The 21,930-nt window shown below is 38.7% G+C and overlaps 1 protein-coding gene across 20 annotated transcripts in view; it reads right to left on the bottom strand.

Moving 5' to 3' along the window:
* Positions 1 to 21,930, bottom strand: part of Slc4a7 (solute carrier family 4, sodium bicarbonate cotransporter, member 7) — a 96,934-nt gene that overhangs the window by 57,444 nt on the left and 17,560 nt on the right. For 6 of the 20 annotated variants that reach the window (XR_001781108.1, XM_006517998.1, XM_017315953.1 and 3 more), the window contains exons 2-7: positions 13,218 to 13,299; positions 8,633 to 8,779; positions 4,994 to 5,132; positions 4,157 to 4,317; positions 2,588 to 2,776; positions 1 to 87 (exon numbers count right to left, since the gene is read on the bottom strand). The exon at positions 1 to 87 is cut by the window's left edge and continues 282 nt beyond it. Coding sequence is in view for 19 of the 20 variants with exons in the window: in XM_006517998.1 (XP_006518061.1) it covers positions 1 to 87; positions 2,588 to 2,776; positions 4,157 to 4,317; positions 4,994 to 5,132; positions 8,633 to 8,779; positions 13,218 to 13,299 (805 nt within the window). In the remaining variant the exon portion in view is untranslated. The remainder of the gene's footprint in view (positions 88 to 2,587; positions 2,777 to 4,156; positions 4,318 to 4,993; positions 5,133 to 8,632; positions 8,780 to 13,217; positions 13,300 to 21,930) is intronic. The other 14 variants (XM_006517999.2, NM_001360505.1, NM_001360509.1 and 11 more) reach the window with 3 other exon arrangements.

Here is a 21,930-nt window from a genome sequence, read left to right as displayed (position 1 = left end):
GGGATAAAGGCGATTCTCCTCTCAAGGAAAGGTTTGAGGCAGACAGACCTGTTCGCAAAGAATGGCGGGAGGCTGACAGGCCTTCCCCTAAGACAAAACAAATAAGTACAAAATGATGTTCATTGCATTAAGCAACAGAGAACACAAATCTCAATTTAAACCACAAATTACAAGCTTTAAATTTCTCTGTGAGGATTAGCAGGTCAGTCAGATTGTTACCCATAACATCACTGAAAAATTCTTAAACTCCCTGGCTGAATGGATATCTTAATTTTTTTTTCTTAAATTGTACCAACATCTATAGACCATTATCTCTCAAAGAGCCTACATTAGAATTACTTAATTTAACTTAAAACTGGTATTAAATGTTTCTAACAGTGCTCTTAAGTTTAAAAATGCAAGATAAATCACAACTATTTTTCAAGAGAATTATAGCCAGCTGTGGTGAATTCTTAGTTCCAGGCTAGGCTGGTCTATACAGCAATTTCAAGCCAGTCAGGGTTACACAGTGAGGCCTGTCTTTTTTAAAGAAAGTGAGAGATAAAGAGAATTATGACATCAAGTTTTAAATCAATATTCCAAAGCACGCCGTCGCGCTTCTACCACGGTACACACAATCACGGAATCAGCTAACTAAAAACAAAGCATTGGACAAGAGCAATGAGAAATAAGTCCAATATTTCAAAAGCATAGGAATATTTATACTTAAAATATCTGGTACTACTAGTAAGTGTGGCTTAAAAGAGAAACACTCTCCTGTAGCTTTCTAAAAACAAATAGTAGTTGCATAAGAAATAGAACAATCTTTTGTAATCTGCATAATCAAAGCTACATGGTCAGAAGAGTCAAATATAGTAAAGATAAAGAGTGTGATTAAACCCATTATTTGTTTGGTAATTAAATAAGTTAGTAGAGGCAACTGTTAACACATAAACAACTAATATTTAGGTTTTAAGAGCTACATGCAGAAAAGTTGCTTACATTATAATCATAATGCAATGAAATTAACATAACACTGCATTCAAAAATAATCATTGTGTTATGATGAAAAGAAATTAAACCACAGAGAGAATAAAGAGAAGTACCGCATAAAGGACTAAAAGCCTTTCAGAGTCCTTCAGGTGAATGGCCATTCTTCAGCACAGCGGAGAACACATAGAAGAACGAAACCAGACTATCCCATGTGTAACTTCTTTCTAAATTTAACCTAAGGCCCTTAAATGTACCATGCCATAATTTTAAACAGATTAAAAGAATCTTTAATAACCAAATTAAATATCTTACTCTGAGCTACAAACACTGGCTGATTGTCAACCCCTGACATGTTAAGGCCTTATGCATGTGGCTGATAACTCAGACTACCACTTAACAGCCATTCAGGGGCAAAAAGAGCAGAAAGCTATTGTGTCCCAGGTCCCATCTGTCACAAACTGCAAGCCTCCTAGCTTCCTGTTAGATGCAGTAAGGACCCTCAGAAGCATCTGCACCTGGGCTTTCTAGGTTTTGTTATCCCAGTTCCATTTCAAGAGCCAAATGAGAACCATACTGGTGCACTCCTACTATAGAAAAAAGAAAGTAAAGCAAGGCAAATACATGTTCAATGCGCATTAGTTCTAAGAAACAGACCCCTGTCTGGCCACTTCGATTGCAGGGGGAATGGAGAGAGGTGCTCATCAGTTAAGAGACCTGATGCTCTTCCAAAGGAACTGGCTTTCTTTCCAGCACCTATGTGGTGACTCACAACCATCCTTAGCTCCATTCCAGGGGATCCAATGCCATTGTCAAGCTCTCACTCATGTGGAACACATACATATTTGCAGGCAAAACATATACACAAAAAATATAAAAGTAAAGTTTACAAACAAAGCCACTATCTTCTCAAGTCCTACAAAACCTGCTATCAGCCTCCAAAGGGGAAGGCAGAACTGATTCTGGCCACCTGGGTTTAATGGACTGAAAGATACCAACTTGTCTATCTGAAAACCTTTCACAAAGCACATAAATGTCTGAAACCAGTTCCTAAAACACTTGTTTATGATTAGTACTTTTAGCATATTTAGAAGGAAAAAATCGGATACAGGCATAAAGTTCAAACTCAGTATTTAGAATTAAAAACATTAACGTTACAGATCATATTTATTCTTCTTAAATAATTTGCACAAGAAACCTCAAATCAAAATTTAAAAAAGCAAATGTGATTTAGGGTAAGAGATAGCAATTTTATTTATAGAGTACTTAGAAAAAGGTATGTCATTTTAGTAACAGTGAATGCTTTCTTCTCATCCAAGCGCTTTCTATCTCCCACTGGTGTTTGTAAGGTGTGTAATTCTAGCAAGTGGGAGACTCAGGAAGAAAAATCAAGTTCCAGACCAGCATAACCTACAGTTTCAGGCCAGCCGGGATGGAGAATGAGTCTATCGCAAAGAAACAAAACAAACAAACAAAACAAACACTTAAATGATCATTTTGGATATATAAAAATAACAATGTGGAAATACCACCTTTCTTGCAACACGTATTAACTGTAGCATACTAGAATGCCATTAGAGAAGTGTTAGGAAAGACTGAACACCACAACTGATCTCACCATTCCTTTCAAGCAAGTGAGGGTCAGAATGTTTCTTGCCTATATCTGCAAAGGATCGAACCAGGGGAATCCGACTCGTGAACCTTTTCTCATTTTGATGATGATGTCTCTTCAGAAGAGCTTCTCTGACGTTCTCCCTTATGGAGTCATCTAACTGGCCAGATGCTATCATGTTGTCTAACACCATATCTAGTCAATGAAAAAAAAAAAATTCAGAGGTTTTCTATATAAACACTATGAAAGGATATGCATAAAGATAAATATGAACAGTATGCACCCAACATGAAATAATGAATGAGACTCTTATTTTACTAAATAGTATATTTTAAAGAGGCTGTTTTCCTATATAGATATGGTAAATTCTAATTAAAAAATGAAACAGAAATAGTAAATTCTATTTAGCTAAATATTCAATGGCACAGGCTTCTAAACATTTCCTCCAAGTGTCTGCGTTACGCTAGGAGCAGGGCAGTACTGTGATAGCTTTTACTCTGCCAGAGGTACAAAACCAATGAAGATGACCAAATGCCTGACATGGCAAATTCTGTCAAGAAACAAAAAGGAATGGGAGAATGAGAGGCCTGATGCCTGTGCCCTTCTGTGAATTAGTGTGGTCAGGGCACGATTTTCAATACATTGTACAAATATGTATTTATTTATTTTACTATACTGGGCATGTATGCATGTGCACCATGTGGTTGCATAAGCCTATAGACATTTGAAGGGAGTGTCATAGCCCCTAGAATTGGAATTACAGTTGTAAGCTGCTATGTGAGCACTGGACATCAAGGCTAGATCCTTTGATATACCAGGTATAAACGTTTCAAAGAATAAGTAACAACATTCTTTTTTAAAAATAAAAGTTCTACTTTGTGACAACTATAAAATGAAAGGGAGACTCATCTGTCTATACTCAATATTCCTAACTCTAACTCAATTTTTCAGTCACTCATACACAAATGGGATGTGACAATTCAAAGATCTCCAGAACACAGTCAAATCTAACAAATAAAATTCAAAATATTTATAGCCCACAAATTACAGTTAAGTTTTTGGGTTTCTTAATAAACCAAAAATCTCCATCTACTGTTTTTCTGTGGGAGCAATCTGCACTGACTACATAGTATCTGGTTCACAACTAACATGATGTTGTTATTGAGCAACTGTAGACTAAAGTCATTAAATAAACACAACTCTTTTTCCATTTTTTCCAACTCTAACTCCTTACAATCCTTCAAATCTGGCTTGTTGGCTTCCACTGCTGTATCTAATACCAACCTTACTATCTCACAGAACTTCAAAGAAATAGATGGATTTCTTGCTTCTATTCCCAGTCCAGAGTGAACCAGGATAATATTCCCAAATTACATGTCAGAATTACTCTTTTCCCAACTTAATCACTACAACTTCTCACATAAAATTAATGGTTCAGGCCAGTAAGTCAAGGGTGGCCTTCATTTGTCCCTTTTCTGGGCAAGGGGGAAAATGAGCTTAGGCCTGAGCCTAAATAACATCTAATTTTATTTAATTATATTAAATGTAAAAAAAAAAAACAGTTTACTATATAACCTGCAATTTCATCAAGAGTGCTTGCTCTCATATCCAGCATAACTGTTCCATTCAGGATACAACTCCTCAATTCAAAGAGACTGTGTAGAGACAGAGTTGCCACATAGGGTTTACTCCATCGGTCACCACCATCTTCAACATCCTCTTCAAATTTCAGCCACCTAAGTAAATAATATAGAGAAACTAAAAAATCATGGACATTCCATTTTTTTATTTTAATGCCACAAACATAAACTTGATTTTTAAAAAGAAAAACAAGGAAATAAAATCACTACCAGAACAAAATAGTGCTTCAAATGCATTTCCACAAATTAAGTCATTATTAATTAATGCCTGCATCAATTAAAACCTGATACCTGCATCACATAAGCCTGAGGTTTAATGATATGTGACTACGTCATCAGTTTTTTCCTTAGTGTGATAAACAAAATTTATATTTAAAAATAATAATAAGGCCACAAAAACAAAGGTGTAGCATTTCACATCTTTATGTAAGATATTAACTTCAAATTTGTTTAAAGCAATGTGAATATCACTATTATAACCCCTCTTATAACATATTAAATGAGAATATTCAAGGGAATAAATTGAAGGCAAAGAAAAGAGAAAATTTATAGGCATTAACAAGTATCAAGTGATTTGTTCCTATGAGCCCAGCGCTAAGTAGGGAGAAGCAGGAGGACTAGTGCAAGTTTGCCGCCAGCCTGGGCTACATCCTGAGTTCTAGACCAGCCAGGATTGTAAAACAAGACCCTAGCTCAATAAATTCATAAGTAAACAAACAAATCACCAACTGCATCTTGTACTTAAAAGCTATAAACCAGTGAGCAGTGCTACCTGGCCGTCTCCTTCCACTCGTACTCTTCTCCGTCTCTGTAGCAGAGCTCATCCATCTCTGTGAAGAGGTCGTGGGGAATGTGCTCCTCATCGTCGTCTTCAGTCCCGAGGATGAACTGCACCCTCTGCGATGGCGTGTCTTAGCAAAACAACAGTACAGACATTCTGGGTACAGTTTCAAACTAAAACATTTCTGTCACATAACATAGATTTTGGTGGGGTGTGGTGGTTCACATGTACAATTCTAGTCTCCAGAGGGCTGACGTAAGAAAATAACTGCAAGCTCTAGGCCAGCCTGGTCTGCATGGGAAGTCCTGGACCAGACAGGACTAAACAAGTCTTACTTCCAAAATCCAAATAATACATAGGGAAACTTCAAGCTTCCAACATGTACAAGTCAGCTTTCCTCCTGTTCTAGAGAAATACAACTGTCGGTTGGGGTTTATGAGGTCAGGATCATGGCAAGAAACATACTTGCAAAAAAGACACTAGACCATTAAATAGTAGAAAACCTTAAGAGTTTCAACTAAAAACAAAATCTACCCTGCTGTACATGAGAAATGAATTCACACTAAAATTGAGCCCTTAAGTAAACAACCCTCCAGACCCTGTGGAGGCAACAAACACTTGAAGAAGACAGTTAGTGAAAGATGTGAAAACAAATGGCAGACTTCAGAAAATGGCACAGAATTTTCACAGGTTTTATGTTGAATGAATGCCCAGAGGCCAAAGCAATAAATATTACTATGGCCAACTGCTCTATTCTTAGGACGTGCATGATTTTGAATGGCTTCATTACAATAGAACTTTTTTTAGAGACACCGTAAGTGGTATTTTTAACTACCATTTCTGAGTATTCATTGCTACTAGTGAGAAAAGATTGGTTTTCTATTGTGACCAGCGAATTCAATCAGGGCCATAGTGATGTCCACTGTTTAGAGTAACTGCCTCTTGACCCTACATCTGCAAAGACTTTTCTCCTTCATTGTAATCCATGTGTGATGTATATACCCCCCGCCACACAAACACACACATACACATACGTACACACACACACACACACACACACACACACACGAGGTTAGGTGCTCCAGGACAATGCTATATAAAGGTGCTAAGACAGGATACTTCAGCCTTTTTCTGAGACACTAAAGAGGATTTTAAGAAATTTGGCCAAGGACAGCCTTGAATGTGGCCCAAAATTATAGACTTACATAAAATATTATGAGATTATTTGTTGTTAAAGACAATTACACAGTTCTTAAGCATGAGCTTTGTAGATCACAAACTCAAAACATAAACACAGGGACTATGAAAAGTTCAGCCGTAAGAGTCCTTGTTCTGCAAACATGAGGACCTCAGCTCAAATTCCCAGCACCCACATAAAAATCCATGCATGCCTGAAACCCCAGCACTAGGAAAGAGATTGCATACTCCTGAGGGCTGGGCCTCAAGAGCAATAAAGCAGAGAATAATAAAGACACAAAGTCACAGAGATCCACTTGCCTCTGTACCCTAAGGCTGGGAATAAAAGGTATGTATCACTACGTCCCGTGATTTATTTTTTAATTATGTGTGTGTGATTGTGTGGGGTTTCTATGCATGTATATAGAGCCTATAGGGGCCAAAAAAGGGGTGTTGGATCGCTTGTAGCTAGATTTTCAGGTAGTGTGAGTTGTCTGAGGTGGATAGTGGGAACTGAACACATGTCCTCTGATAGAGCAGTTAAGTTCTCTTCACTGAATCATTTAACCATTTCTAGTCTTTGCTCATGTTCTATCAGCTTAGTGTTTCACCTTCTCCCTTAGTTGCTTAAATTAGATTATCACTGACTCCCACTCTTTCTTTCTAACAAATAAGGAAACAAGGATCAAATGGCCTAAGTCTCTAAGCACTGCATTGGTAGCACCTGAATATTTCTGGTGCAGACCGTCTGGCTTCACACAGTTCTGCACTGTGTTATTACTCATGCCTGTGTTGTGCCAGTCTCTACCTCTATCGCCTGTACTGTTCTCACACTCAACAAGACTGAAACACTACTGCTTCTGGATTCTTCTTTACCCCAGACTGAGAATGGGCCAGGCTCTGCCTTGGGTTACCAGACCAGAAAAGAGTTCCTGAGGAACTAGCTAAGACAAACACAGGACTTATCCTTCTTGCCATGTCTCACAATTCAGAGTCTGGGCTACCCACTATCCAGAGACAGAACTATTATTTTTCAAATTCTGTCAAACTAGAGAACAGTTTCAAAATGCAGGCCTAAGGTGAGTTGAAAATAATGTACGGTATAACCACAACTTGCTCAGAGAATGAGTATACCCTAAGTCTTCAAACAAAGATACCTTGATTAACATAATTTGGGTTATCAATCCACAACATAGACATATGTGGCTAGACTACGTGCACTCACTAGCAGCACTGGCAGTATAAGCACATGCCATCACTTGGCTGTTATGTGGGCGCAGGGAATCAAGCTCAGCTCCTCATGCTTGAGCAGCTCGTTCTCATCCACTGGGCCATCTCCATAGCCCATAAACATGTACACCTTTAATGTCTTTTTAGATCAGAAAAAGGAAAGCTGGATGTAGTGAGTTCCTATAATCTCACCACTCAGGACGTAGAAGCCAGAGAATCTGAAGTTCAAGACCAACCTCTGCTATACAGAACAGCTGAGTTCAGTCTCTGCTATAAAAGATTCCGTCAACAAACAAAACAGCAACAACAAAAAGCATGGATGTCCTTCCTACTAAGGCCAGGAAGAGTGACTCCTGCAGAGAAGGGTGGGAAGAAAACTAAGGGTCATCCAGTCAGCCCAGAACACACCACCAATGTGTGTACTGACAAGAACACATTAAGTACTTCAATAGAGTGGGCTTCAAGAAGCCTGCCCCTCAAGCACACAAATCCAGATTCTCCATAAAAGACAAGGAGTCTGCAGACGTGGGTATGGATACCGGCCTCAACACAGCTGTCTGGTATACATTTGTTCAAAAAATACAAGGATGAGAACTCTCCAAACAAGCCCTATACTTTGGTAACGTACGTTCCTATAAGTACATTTAAAAAAAAAATCTACAGAAAAATCAGTGTGGTTTGTGGATGAGAACCAACTGCTATGTGAGAAAGTTATAAAAAAACAAAACAAAACAAAAAAACTAACTCTGTCTCTCTCTCTCTCTCTCTCTCTCTCTCTCTCTCTCTCTCTCTCTCTCTCTCTCTCATACACACACACTCATGCACCAGATTCTGGTCTAGGGGAACCGTCATATACTGCTGATGAAAACAAAAATGACTACAGCCACTTTGAAAGTGACTCTAGAGGTTTGTCAAGAAATAAAAATTAAAAATGACATATAATCTATCAATACCACTCCTGGGCATATAACCAAAAGACTCTAGACCCCGCTGTAGAAATGCTTGCCCATCTATGTTCACTACTGTTCTAGTTACAATAAGTAGGAAATGAAAATGAACCTAGATGTCCATCAACAGATGATATCTGTCACCTGTAAGGAATATATGATACATCTATGCTACATGACAGAATATTACTCAGGTATGAAGAAAAAAATAGTGAAATTTTCAATTTAAGTAAAAAGATGGAAAAAACATCATCAGCAGAGAGCAACTTCTTCCTACCATAAGAAGGAGATTCCCGTCCATCTTCTTTATCTGAGTCTTTGTCTTTTCTTCTCCGGTGGTGATGTTTGTGCCCTCGATGCTTGTGACGCCGACGACTCTCTTTACTAAATGGTACATGAACACCAACATATACAGCTCGATGACCTAGTTCAAGTTTTTAAAATATGTTAATAGTTTAACCAAAGTGAAAGTATGACATTCAAGAAAGCGCATCACACTTTATTCTAGAAACAAAGAATTACATGTGAGCTCAAAGTCACGATGGCAACAATAGCTGTCTTCACATTACTTATTCTATAAAAGTGTCACATGTTACAGTAGAGCTCTGCAATAAAACTGATCATTAAACAACCACATGGATTACTCGTGTAAGTGTAAGTTTGTCATCTAAACTCAATCAAGAGAAGCTACATATACAATACAATATAGGATAAATTTATTCTACCTTCTAGAACTAGGAAGTTAAGGCAGGAAGAATGAGAGTTCATGATTAACCAGGGCTTTGAAGAGATAGAAAGCAGGCAAACAAAACAAAACAAAACAAAACAAAACCAACAAAAACTATGTACTTTTAAAAAATATAAACACACACAAACATACCTGTCCACATTTATTCTACCCACATTCAGGACTAAGTTAGTAGACATCCTCAGTATATGTCAAGGGTTATTAAGCACCTCATGTGTCATACTACTAACCGTTAAGTAAATGTTTGTTTACTATTTTTTTCATTGGGTTTCAAGGGGTTTGTTATTTGATTTGAATAACAACAAGCTTCAAACATAAATAATCTAAAAACATCAATCAGGGAAAGACAGATGGTTTAGGGTTCAAGAGTGCTTGTTTCTCTTTGAGACTTTCCAGATTTATTCCCAGCACCTACATAAAAGCTCAAAACCATCTGTAACTCCACTGCCAGGGGACTCAAGACCTCTTCTTCTGACCTCTGTGGGCACCAGTGTGAGCATGATACATACAAATACATAAAGGCAAAACACATAAATAACTAAATACGTCTTTTAAAAAATATGCACACTTTATATACACAAAACACACACACAAAGTAGCAGAACTTAAGATTTTATAACACCATTACTGTCCTTTTAGAATAAGAAAAGTTACTACTAGGAAAATATTATCCCTTGTATTCTAATCCCTCTAAGAAAAACAAAAGGTAGTCTCTGGATGAAATAGACTGGGTACATATAGCAACAATACTATGTCCACTAATTGAGAGGTGACAAGCTGATTTTTTCAACAGTTCATTATTTAAGTTGTATTGCTTTGCTGAATATAGAGAGATATGAACTACAAATTTAAAATATAGGCAACTCTGTAAAGAAAAAAATTCTGACATAGACTGCTTGTTGCCTTTACATATAAAATAAAACAGTTTGCTGAAATACTAGGCTAATAATACTCTTTTCATAAATAATTCATAAGATGGTCAGGAAATAAATATATTAGGACACTTTTTATCCTGAGATTTTTTTTGTTGAGGTTTGGTCTGTTGCTGAATTGCAATGCTAAATACTGGCCCCCAAGACCTGGTTGCCTTTGGGACAAGGAAACCTCATGTACATCAAATGATATTATATAATGTTGCTCCTTAACTTAAAACTATTAGTTCAATAAAGATGCCTACCACCTACCTATAGCTGGGCAGAAGAGAGGTATGTGGGGCTTCGGTTCCCTGGTTTGGGGTCTGAGGATAGACCATGAGGAGAGAGGAGAGCAGAGAGTGGAGAGAGGAGAGGACACCATGGGATAAGGGATCATGAGACGTGGCCATGGCTGGACAGTTAGAGGAAGTTCCCCAGGCGGAACATGGCGGAACAGTCCTATCTCAGGGCTACTGAGAGAGAAATAGGTAAAATAGCTTGGAGAACTGGTCTCTTCCAGCTTTAGTGCTGCTAAGGCTTACTATAAATACAAAGATTGTGTCTTTTATTTGGAAACTGAATGATCAAACAAAGATGGGGTAGAAAGCCCCGATTAATTTTTACTATAACAAATTTCTGTTCTCATTTTAGCATTTGACACAGGCTCTTACTAGGCTAGCAATGAACTCAGAATCCTTCTGCCCCTGCATGCCAAGCAATGATTACAGGAATGTACCATCTTGTCTGGCCTCATACATGAGACTTAAATGTATACTTGATCCTTACCAACTACATTTGGTCGTAATCATTTGACAATTCACTACTTACAAACAGGCTGTCTCAGTATCAGTCAAGTAAATGAAGTTGGGCCTGGTGGCCCAGCCCATTATCTCAGCAGTTGGGAGGCTGACCTGTAAGTTCAAGACTGGCCTGGTATATTAGCTACTTTTCTCACGTCAGCTTTCTGGATGCTGAGACCAAACACATGACCAACAACTTCTTACAAAGGAGGAGTTATTTCAGCATAGTTTGAGAGCATATATTAAACTCAGCAAGGCATGACAGCAGACACATGAGGCTCTTGCTCATATCTTGACATAAGGAAACAAAGACAGAGGACTACAAAAACTCTACTGTGCCCTCCACTTTCCCTGCCACTCTGCTGCTGTCTTTCTTCTTTTTCTCTTTCTTTCAGACAGGGCTCCTAGGCCATAGGATAGTTATTACTAACATTTAGAGGTAGGTTGCCCCTCTTCAATTAAAACTCTAGAAATAGTCACACAGATATGCTCACAGGTGTGTATTATTCTAAGTGCTTCTAAAAGCTGACATTGAAGACTAACCATCAGATCTACTAGGCTCTAGAGCAAGTTCTTGGGCAGAATGAGCTACAGAGCAAGGTCTTGTCTCAAAAACAAATGTGTTAAATAAATGAGCAACTTTTAAAGTAAAAACTTAAAAGACTTGAAAGTGAAAACCAGACTTAGGGAAACACACTGAACTTATTTGTTGAAACATCTCCTAGTACTCAAGCACTCTGCCTAAAATACTAAGAACTGGATACAATCTCTACGGAAATTAAGACTTTATTATTAGGGAAATTATAACAGAACTTACAGATTTAAAACTTAATTATTCAAAGTTTCTTCAGGGATGACAGGCATGCTTCTGGAACTAAAGCTGTGATGGTTGTACAACAATAGCATGTAAACATGGAGCTGAATACTTTTAAATGGTTAATTGTACATGTGAATTAGACCGCACTAATGTAAATAACTGTAAGTAAACTCAGTGCTTTCACAAGTTTTTTTTAGTGAAACTATAACTGAAGAGACAACTGCTATGTATTAAGATTACAATCTCATGGCTCCAGCTAACACTTAGAACACCAACCTAATATACTAAAGTAAAAAACATTCTATGAGTACATAGCAGAAAGACTAGAAAAAGATGAGAATATACTAAAGCTCCAGTCTTAACTGTTTCGTTTGCTCTTGTCCTCGGTATCCTCTGTTACAATATATTGCATGTGGTACTTTGGAATTTTAAGTCATTTTTACCCAAGCATGTTAGCTCATGCAGATATAAGCTCATCACTCAGGATGCAGGGGCAAAAAACTCAGAATAAAATGCAAAGGACTCCATTTTTTTCTTAAAAGCAACAGATTAAGTGTTTAATATAGGACTGGAACATTTTAACATAAAAAGTCCTTAAAGTGTATATGCAAACTTTTCGATGAACATGAATTTAGCCAAATGTTCCACATTAATTCATCAATAACATGATATAGTATCTACAACCATGTTGCATGAGTCCTTGCTGTGGTACACACTTCATCTCAATCTGCAAACTGTGAACCACTGTACAAAGTACAACCCACTCACCCTCCTCCACTGTTAGTGTCATGACCACCAGGTCAGAATGAGAGACCCACACTGATTAGAGGAGCCTAGGGAGACACAACCTAAGAGTAAAGGTACCATATATCTCAAACTGTGTCAACCAGGGTACTCACTTGGAACAAAAAAGGCCAGTAGTCGAAACCAATCAATTCCAGACAAGAGCTGTAGCTGAGGAATCTGTAAGTAAACCCACTTCTAGTTTCCCAGGGTCAGCTTTTGTATTTTCACAAATGGTATGATTTATTATTATTAACATTAGATAAGCCCATGTAAGGAGCACACAAAAAATGTTCTGTAACTCCAAAACTATTTCTAAAAGCAAAGGAAGAAAGAAAACTAATAGATTTCCCCCCCCTATGGGAGAATAAAGAACTCATTTGCTGCATAATTCTAAGTGGGGGTTACTGTAGCACCAATGAAATGAGCAACTGATGACAAATAGTGATACCTGTGGCTTCAAACCTGGTACCCCAGCCAGGCTACCAAAATCATGGGAAAGGAATACATTTTCTAATCATTACTTTTCTTTTCACAAGTAATGGCAACTGTCAATGAGGTGGGAACGGCTTTCAGAAATCTATCGATGCCAATACTACAAGAGAGTAAACATCAGGAAATAGTCTGACCATAAGATGAGCGTCTGCAGAACTATTATTCATTGCACTACACTACAAAAGTACCCAATAGTCTTCTAAGTAACAACATTTCCAGACGCTGTAAGTTAAACGTAAGAAAACATTGACAAGAATCATGTGCTCATTTCCCTGCTAAACATAAATTATTTTAAATGAACTTACTTTCTAATTCTTCTTTTTCAAACTTGGTGTTCACAGTTGAGCTAGTTTTGCCAAGATCCACAACAGCTTCTTCATCTGGACCCTAAAAACAAGGCATTCTCCTTTACTATAATGCAATGAACATGAAGACCTTGGCTTTATTATTTCAAAGAGCCAAAACCAGATGCCTTCTCACAAAGTAACATTCTGAGAGTGACTGTATCTTTTTAAAAGTGTTTACAGGAAAATTTTAAATCCATAATTATAATTCTCATAGTAAGAATGAAAGTGACAGTGTCATAAACCATTTAAGAAAAAAAAAAAAATACTAAGCCGGGCAGTGGTGGCGCACGCCTTTAATTCCAGCACTTGGGAGGCAGAGGCAAGTGGATTTCTGAGTTCAAGGCCAGCCAGGGAACCCTGTCTCGAAAACAAAACAAAAGAAGAAGAAAGAAGAAAGAAGAGGAGGAGGAAGAGGAGGAGGAAGAGGAGGAGGAGGAAGCGAAGGAAGAGGAGGAAGCGGAGGAAGAGGAGGAAGAGGAGGAGGAGAAAAAAAATACTAGCCGTCTGGGCTGGCACCCTGAGCAGACCTTGGGCACAAACTCCACAGGCAGCCCCACAACACCCAGAGGAAGCTCCATTCCCAGGCGTTCCAACATGCCCAGGATCATAGGATCAGAGGTGAGGAGGACACAACATCTATCCCAACACGGCGAGTAACTTGGACTAGCAAAGACCCAGGCACGCTAGACCAGTGGCATGGGTTCTTTCTGGTCTGTCTGGGCTGGCGCCCTGAGCAGACCTTGGGTGTAAACTCCACAGCCAGCCCCACAACACCCAGAGGCAGCTCCACTCACAGGAGCTTTAACACGCCCAGGATCAGAGGATCCCAGGTTCCCAGGAGCTTGGTCACACTAGGATCTCAGGTCCCAAAAGGCAGCTTGACTCCCAGGCGCTAGGACACACCCAGTATCTCAGGATCACAGGATCCCAGGATCACAGACACAGCTTGACTCTGAGGAGTTCTGACTCCACCAGCATCACAGGAAGGACAGGCTCCAGTCACACATAGCCAGCGCAGGTAGCACTAGAGATAACCAGATGGCAGGAGGCAAGCACAGGAACATAAACAACAGAAACCAAGGATACTTGGCATCATCAGAACCCAAATCTTCCACCATAGCAAGTCCTTGATACCCCAACACACCAGAAAAGCAAGATTCTGATCTAAAATTACTTCTCATGATGATGATAGAGGGCTTTAAGAAGGACATAAATAACTCCCTTAAAGAAACACAAGAAAACACAGGTAAACAGCTAGAAGCCCTTAAAGAGGAAACACAAAAATCTCTTTAAAAGTTACAGGAAAACACAATAAAACAGGCGAAGTTAAAAAAAAAAAAACATCCAGGATCTAAAAATGGAACTGAAACAATAAAGAAATCACAGAGGGAGACAACCCTGTAGTTAGAAAACCTAGGAAAGAGATCAGGAGTCATAGATATAAGCATCACAAACAGAATACAAGAGATAGAAGAGAGAATCTCAGATGCAGAAGATACCATAGAAAACATTGACACAACAGTCAAAGAAAATGTAAAAAGCAAAAAAAGATCCTAACCCAAAATATCCAGGAAATCCAGGACAATGAGAAGACCAAACCTATGGATAATAGATATAGAAGAGAGTAAAGATTTCCAGGTTAAGGGGGCAGTAAATATCTTCAACAAAATTATAGAAGAAAACTTCCCTAACCTAAAGAGATGACCATAAACAAGCCTACAGAACTCCAAGTAGACTGAACCAGAAAAAAAAAATTCCTCCTGTCTCATAATAATCAAAACACCAAATGCACTAAACGAAGAATTTTAAAGGCAGTAAGGGAAAAAGGTCAAGTAACATAAAGGCAGACCTATCAGAATTACACCTGATTTCTCAACAGGGACTATGAAAGCTAGAAGACCCTGGACAGATGTCATACAGACCCTAAGAGAAAACAAATGCCAGCCCAGGAAACTATACACAGCAAAACTCTCAATCACCATAGATGGAGAAAACAAGATATTCCATGACAAAACACAATATCTTTCCACAAATCCATCCCTACAAAGGATAATAGATGGAAAACACCAACACAAGGAGTGAAACTACGCCCTAGAAGAAGCAAGAAAGTAATCTTTCAACAAACCCACTCAAACATAGCTCCACCTCTAACAAGAAAATTAACGGGAATTAACAATCACTTTTCCTTAATATCTCATTATGAAAATTAATATTACCAACATATCCTAATCGATTGAAATTCAAAAATATGAGGAATTAGAAATTTGTCGGCTGTCATCCCATAGTCTAATTTGGTAATGGGAGAAATAGGTCCAATACTGTACAATCCATATACATGTTCTGCTTGTTTGTACATGACAGGGTCTTGCTGTGTACCACAGAATGGTACTGAAATCATGCTTCTCCTATCTCAGCCTCTCTATTAGTAGGGTTGTTTATTTGATGTTTTTACACTGTTCTATGGTTCTCAGAACAGCTTCCATATTTCACAATTATTTATACAGCCAAAAGAAATGTAGAAGATTAATTTGGGAGGTGGTTTGTAAGAGAACAGCAAAGAGTGACTGAAGACTTTGCTTGATGTTTATCATTATTGCATCAATTTTGAAGAAGAGGACTTTATAAGTTACTCTTATTCTGAGATGAACGCTTTTCAAAATCATCACAGCCAATGCACCAGAGTCTTACCCTCACCTAACATCTGTGCCACCCTCCAAGCAGAACCATTGTTCATTGAAACAGTTGATGAATGACTTCATGGATACACCATCTTAATACACACACCATTTCTTAAATGAATGTAACCTGTTCCCTGCGGCCTGACAATGACTACAATCACAAGTCAGATAGCTTTGACCATAGCAGGAAATCTGTATCCAAAAATCGTGCCTACAATTCATTCCTTGACACAGCAGAACTGTCAACTCTTAGCTTATCTACTATGGAGGTAAAATCCTTTGGTGATGTGAGGGACATTTAAGTACAGCCTTATTACAATGAAATCCAATGTCCAAAAATTGTTATTTTATGTTTGTACCACAGTAAGAGCCAAGATTTTAAGCTCTACTAAAAACAAAACAAATAGGCTTTATCTATTTATGTTCATTAGAAAAAACTAATAGTGATATATTATTTTAAAATATCATACATTTAATATATTTGGAGTTATTTAAAATTTATAGAGGAAAAACGCATGTATTTTCAGTATTGCTGTAGACAAGCATCTACATAAGACTGTTCAATTGACTGTTGTTTATATCAAACAACTTTTATAATATTCATTTTTATTGTTATAATATTTTATAGATTTTAAAGAATATGATAAAAACGAAAGGTATTTCAGGTTTTGAAAGGGGAGGGGCTATCCGAGAGGAGTTGGGGTACAGAAGGGAAAGAAGAATGTAATATAAGTCTATTTATTCAAAATATGTTTTTAAATGTTAATAAATTCAGGTACATTGAAATTATGTATCTTTTCTCATCATAATGCAATAAAACTTAAATCAAAAAAAAAAAAACACCTAAAATTTATCCTCAATAAAACATACCCAGGACTAAAGAGAACAGTGATTTTATGTGAAGGGTTGCTGTGATAAATGCCAGAGTGGAATGCTTGTTTGGACATTTGCTCCAAAGTCCTATAGTGAAAGAAAAACAACTATTTCAATGGATTACAGTTAAACACAAAACTGTCAAAAATAAGTGGTGGGCTCAATATGTAGTACCATTTTTACTTGTTAGTTAACAAAAAGTAAGTAAAAGTGAGAATTTTTCATTTCCCTAAAAAGGAAAAGCCGAAGTCGTAACCTCTAGGGAAATTCTGGTTTATGAAGTGAAATTAAGACTTAGATCAAGTTGAAGTCTCACAAAGCCCCTTCCCCAGCACTACAATTATAATAGTTCTGTAAACACTTGTTACAAAATACTGTCTGTAGCATCTTAAAAGAGCATTATAGTCACCATCATCTACACAGTATAAACTTATTTGTACAATACATCCCCCATCTCTCAAAGTCTGGTTCTGGGTTTGAGCACAACCATATGTGGCTGCTCTGAATCCTCTGTTGTGCCAGAAAAGGTTTGCACAACCTTTAGTAATGCTGCCCTGCAGTGTAATGCTTTTCCACATACACACAGTACTAACAAGCTGTTTAATAGCTTTTCCTAAATTCTCACTATTTAAACTCAAGATTAGGGTTGGTCTGCTTAATTTTTCAAGTAAATTTCTTGCTAGCTCAGCTCTCACTATCTGATCCACAAACTTCAGCACCAGGCATAGCATACCAAGGAAATACAGGTTTTCTGCTGTCTAGACTTACTTTCTAAAGCTAGACACACAAAGAAAAACTCACATAGATCTCTGAATGGGTGGCATTCAAGTTAATTCAGAGAAGTTAAAGACTTGCTAAGGCTCAACATTTCAACATGCTGTAATGATTCCACATAAGAAACTGAGAAAAAAAGACACCAGTTTGTCTGATTAGTCTAAGTTCTTCAAACTTCCTTAGTAATAGGGCCAAAATCAGAAACATAACCAGACTCAAGAGTGAATAAGAACAAAATCCCAACTGAAGGAACATGTCATCACTAAATGAATTCTCCAATTCCAGGATGAATAATGGCTAATTGAGTTGTTAACCAAAGGGGACCAACCCAAGAACACCCTCAAACCCAGGATACTGACAAGGCTTTTGTTTGCTCCCCACAAACTGATAGTAGTATATAGTTTTGTTGAAGATGGGATGCACCTACACATCTTACTCTACCTGGAGAAGTCAAGCTGGTGCCTAACTAGAGACTTCATGCCTACTAATAGTGTTCATGGTACTAAAAGGTACTCTATATCCTGTCAGAGGAGAAAGTGAGACATCAACCCAGCTATAAACCCTTTAATTGACAATGGTAACCTGCCTGTAACATCTACTGGTAAAATAGTGGCACAAAGCTTATAGGAGTAATCAACTAATATCTGTTTGGTTATAAGGTCTACTCCAAGAGAAGAAATCCATGTGTGATACTGCTTAGGCGGCCAGGAACCTGGGACTGCATAAAACATAAATTTAGGGAAAATCCAAGTATGTTCTACTAAAGGAACAAAGTCAATAAAATTACTCCTAATGAAATTCTGCTAGACACAAATTAATCAGTGTCTTGTTCAGCCATCATTGTTCTTGCAGCAGATGAGAACAAATGCAGAGACCCACAGCTGCACCATGTGCAGTGAGACCTCAGAGCACTAAATTCTAAAAGGAATGGCTCCATCAAGTCCCCATCTCAACCGCCCACCTCCTCTTTGGGGCTCAAAGATCGCTGCAAAGGAGGAGGCAGAAAGTGTGTACGAGCTAGAGGGGATGGAGGACACCAGGGAAACAAGCCTTCTAAATACAACAGGACTGATGCATATATGAACTTACATCTTTGTAAGTGGCAGCAAGCACAGGTCTGGCATGGATCTAAACCAGATGGGAGTTGCAGCACTGAAAGGAGCAAGGAGACACAAGCCCTATCCCTAATCCAGTATCTCCAACTATGTTTTCTCCAATGGAGTCTCAATGTATATGTAAACACTCTTAAGAACAGACCCCATACCCAGCAATAGGCAGCCAACACAAAATAAGTTGTGGCATATTTTGGAAGAACTTTGTCTCATAATGCTTTGTCTAGGCATTATTTTTCTCTTTTTCTCTTTATTCTTGCCTTATAGGTCTTTTACATGTGTATTATGGTTTCTGATGTGCTTTTTTATGGAATTTCTGTATGTGGATATGTGTGTCTCTGCATCTTGTGGTTTTTCTTTGTTTTGTTTTACTTCCATTTGTTCTGTTCTATTCTGGTTTGTTTTTATTTTATCCTATTTTATTATTTTTTTAAATCGCTGTTTGTAATCTAATGAGATAAAGAAAGGATGTGGATTTGTTAACTAAAACCCCCTCCATTAAGCAAGTCACACTAAAAATTTTAGCTGCCCTTCAATGATTAGAAGTCATTTAAGTTCCCACACATGCATTTGACAAGCTCTCTCCTAAACCTAAGACGCCAAGGCTGTGTCCTCAGAGGCAACATACTGTCCACACTAAAGGGATTAACTGCTCCCATCCAAGCTTTCATTTAGCCTGCCCAACTGCCAGGATAAGAAACAAAGCAATGTAACTACCTCCTGACCTCAAACAAACAACACAGCTTACATGTTCAGATGTATTAACAAAGGTAATCAGCCTGCACTAAAAATTACCCTGTCAGCAACTACTACTTTACTACTATATTGAGTTAAAATATACATACTCTATCATTTTAAGTATTTGTCATAGAAAAACACTTCCACCTAAACAAAAAGCAGAATCCTCAGAAAATATGAATGGACACCACCTTTTCTGATCTACTCAGTCTATTCCTAGACGACTATCCTGTAAATTCACTTCCAACTTAATGTCATGGGCTCTGACAAGATATCACTGTTCAACCATGGTTGGCTTGGAACTCTCTATACAGACTAGTTTGGTCTCTAACACTGAACGACCTGCCTGTCTCTGCCTCCTGTACCACACCAGACCTAGAATTTCCACTGATTAAAAAAAAAAGTACAGGATACCCATGATACAGTCCATAGAACTCAAGAAGCTCAACAAGCTGAAGTGCCCAAGTGAGGACGTTTCAGTCCTACTTGGGAGAGAGAAGAAAGCAATCACAAGTGGGAAGGGAGGGTGGGACTTGGGAGGGAAAGCAGACAGGGTGGAGGGGCAGTGGGGGATAGAGGGGAACCTGATCTGGTATTGGGTGAGGGAAAAGGGCTGAAGCCCTGAGGGCCAGCAGAAAGAATGTAAACAGGCAACCTCAGGAAATAGGAGGTTTAGCCCCCCCCCCCCCCAATGCACCAGAGACCTGGGAGGTGAGAGACTCCCAGGACTCATAGGGAGGGACCTTAGATGAAATGCACAACAGTAGGGAGAGGGAACTTACAGAGCACACCACACCTCCAGCAGGAAGACAGGAAGGACATCAAGTGAGGGATGGGGTTGCCATCCCACAGTCACACCTCTGACCCATTATTGTTTCTGTCTGTAAGAATTACAGGGATGGAAATGGAGAGGAGCCTGAAGAAAAGAAGGTCCAGTAACAGGCCCAAAGTGGGATCCAGCTCCAGGGGAGGTCCCAAGTCCTGACACTATTACTGAGGCTATGGAGCACAAAAAGGGATCTATCATGACTGCCCTCACGACAGACCCAAGGAGCAGCTCAGAGTCAGATGCAGCTATTTGCACCCAACCAATGGACAGAAGCAGCTGATGCCTGTGGTTGAATTAGGGAAGGCTGAAAGAAGCTGAGGAGAAGGGTGGTCCTGAAAGAGAACCAGCAGTCTTAATTAATCTGGACCCCCGAGATCTTTCAAACACTAGACCATCAAACAGAGAGCATACACCAGCTGCTATGAAGCCCCCAACACACACACAGTAGAAGACCTCCAGGTCTGTGTTCATTCAGAGATGATGCACCTAACCCTCAAGAGACCGGAGGCCCCAGGGAGTTTAGAGGTCAGGTGGGGTGGAGGGTGGGGGCATCCACGTGGAGATGAGGTGGGGGGGTATGGTATGTGGAGCAGTCGGAGGGTGGATGGGGAGGGGCAAGGAATGGAATATAGAGTGTAAAAAATAAATTGGGTACCTTTTTCTTCCCCCATGTTTTGTCTGTCAGGTTTGAGACAAGGCCTCAGTCTACACTCCAGGAGGGACTGGAACTCACTTTGCAGCCCATCTTAGCTCCTGAATGCTGGGAGGCAGGTACAAGCAGCCACACCTGACTTACTGATCTACATAGCTGACTTTTTTAGTGCCATGATATTACACTGGAACTTTAATTTTAACTGACGACAATCCAAATTCGAACAAAAGACATACAGGAATACCTTAAGAGTCATCAAATACACATAAATTGATAGAGATAAAAAATTTTAAATATTTCAAAAAAGAAATGACTGATGTTAGCCTGGCATAATGGCTCATGCCTATAATTCTAGCAGGAGAGGCTAAGGCCAACTTACAACTATGACAAGTTCCACTCAGGACTTTATAGTGCATTTAGAACAGCCTAGGGTACAGAAAGACATAATAGTACAAATCTGTAGAGTCATTAGCCAGGAAGCAGAGGCTTGTCAGACGTTCAAGGCTAGCTTGGTCTTCTCGTCAGACAGGGGTACATATTGAGAACTTATATCACCAAACAACAACAACAAACAAAGAAAAAATCAAAACGAACAAAAAAACCTCTTTATTATAGGAAACCAAAGTGAGATATGATTGAGCAGAGGCTTTTCAGCCCACAAAGCAGGTGTGCTGGCCCCAGTGGCAATCTTAACAACTGCGGGGCTGAGATAACTGGAATGCTGGGGTTCTAAGCCAGAATCAGCTGTAGTATAAGGTCAAAGTATGGAAATAAAACATAAATCCTAACTAATGGATACATTCATGTAACTTCCTTTGAGTTGATGCCAGCAGAAATCTTTCTATTTATTTATTATTTTATTTATAGAGGGAGAAAAAGAGGAAAGGGGGAAGGAAAACAGGGATGGAAAGAGGGAGGAGGAATAATAAGCCTCATTTCCCTAAAGACTTGGAAATAAAAACTCATTCACTTATAGCAAATACCCAAGGCATACCACAAAAACAGGGATACGTGT

This window comes from Mus musculus, chromosome 14, assembly GCF_000001635.26.
Source record: "Mus musculus strain C57BL/6J chromosome 14, GRCm38.p6 C57BL/6J".
Lineage (NCBI taxonomy): Eukaryota > Metazoa > Chordata > Mammalia > Rodentia > Muridae > Mus > Mus musculus.
The sequence above is the reverse complement of the archived record's forward strand: the minus strand, read 5'-3'. Positions and strand labels throughout refer to the sequence as shown.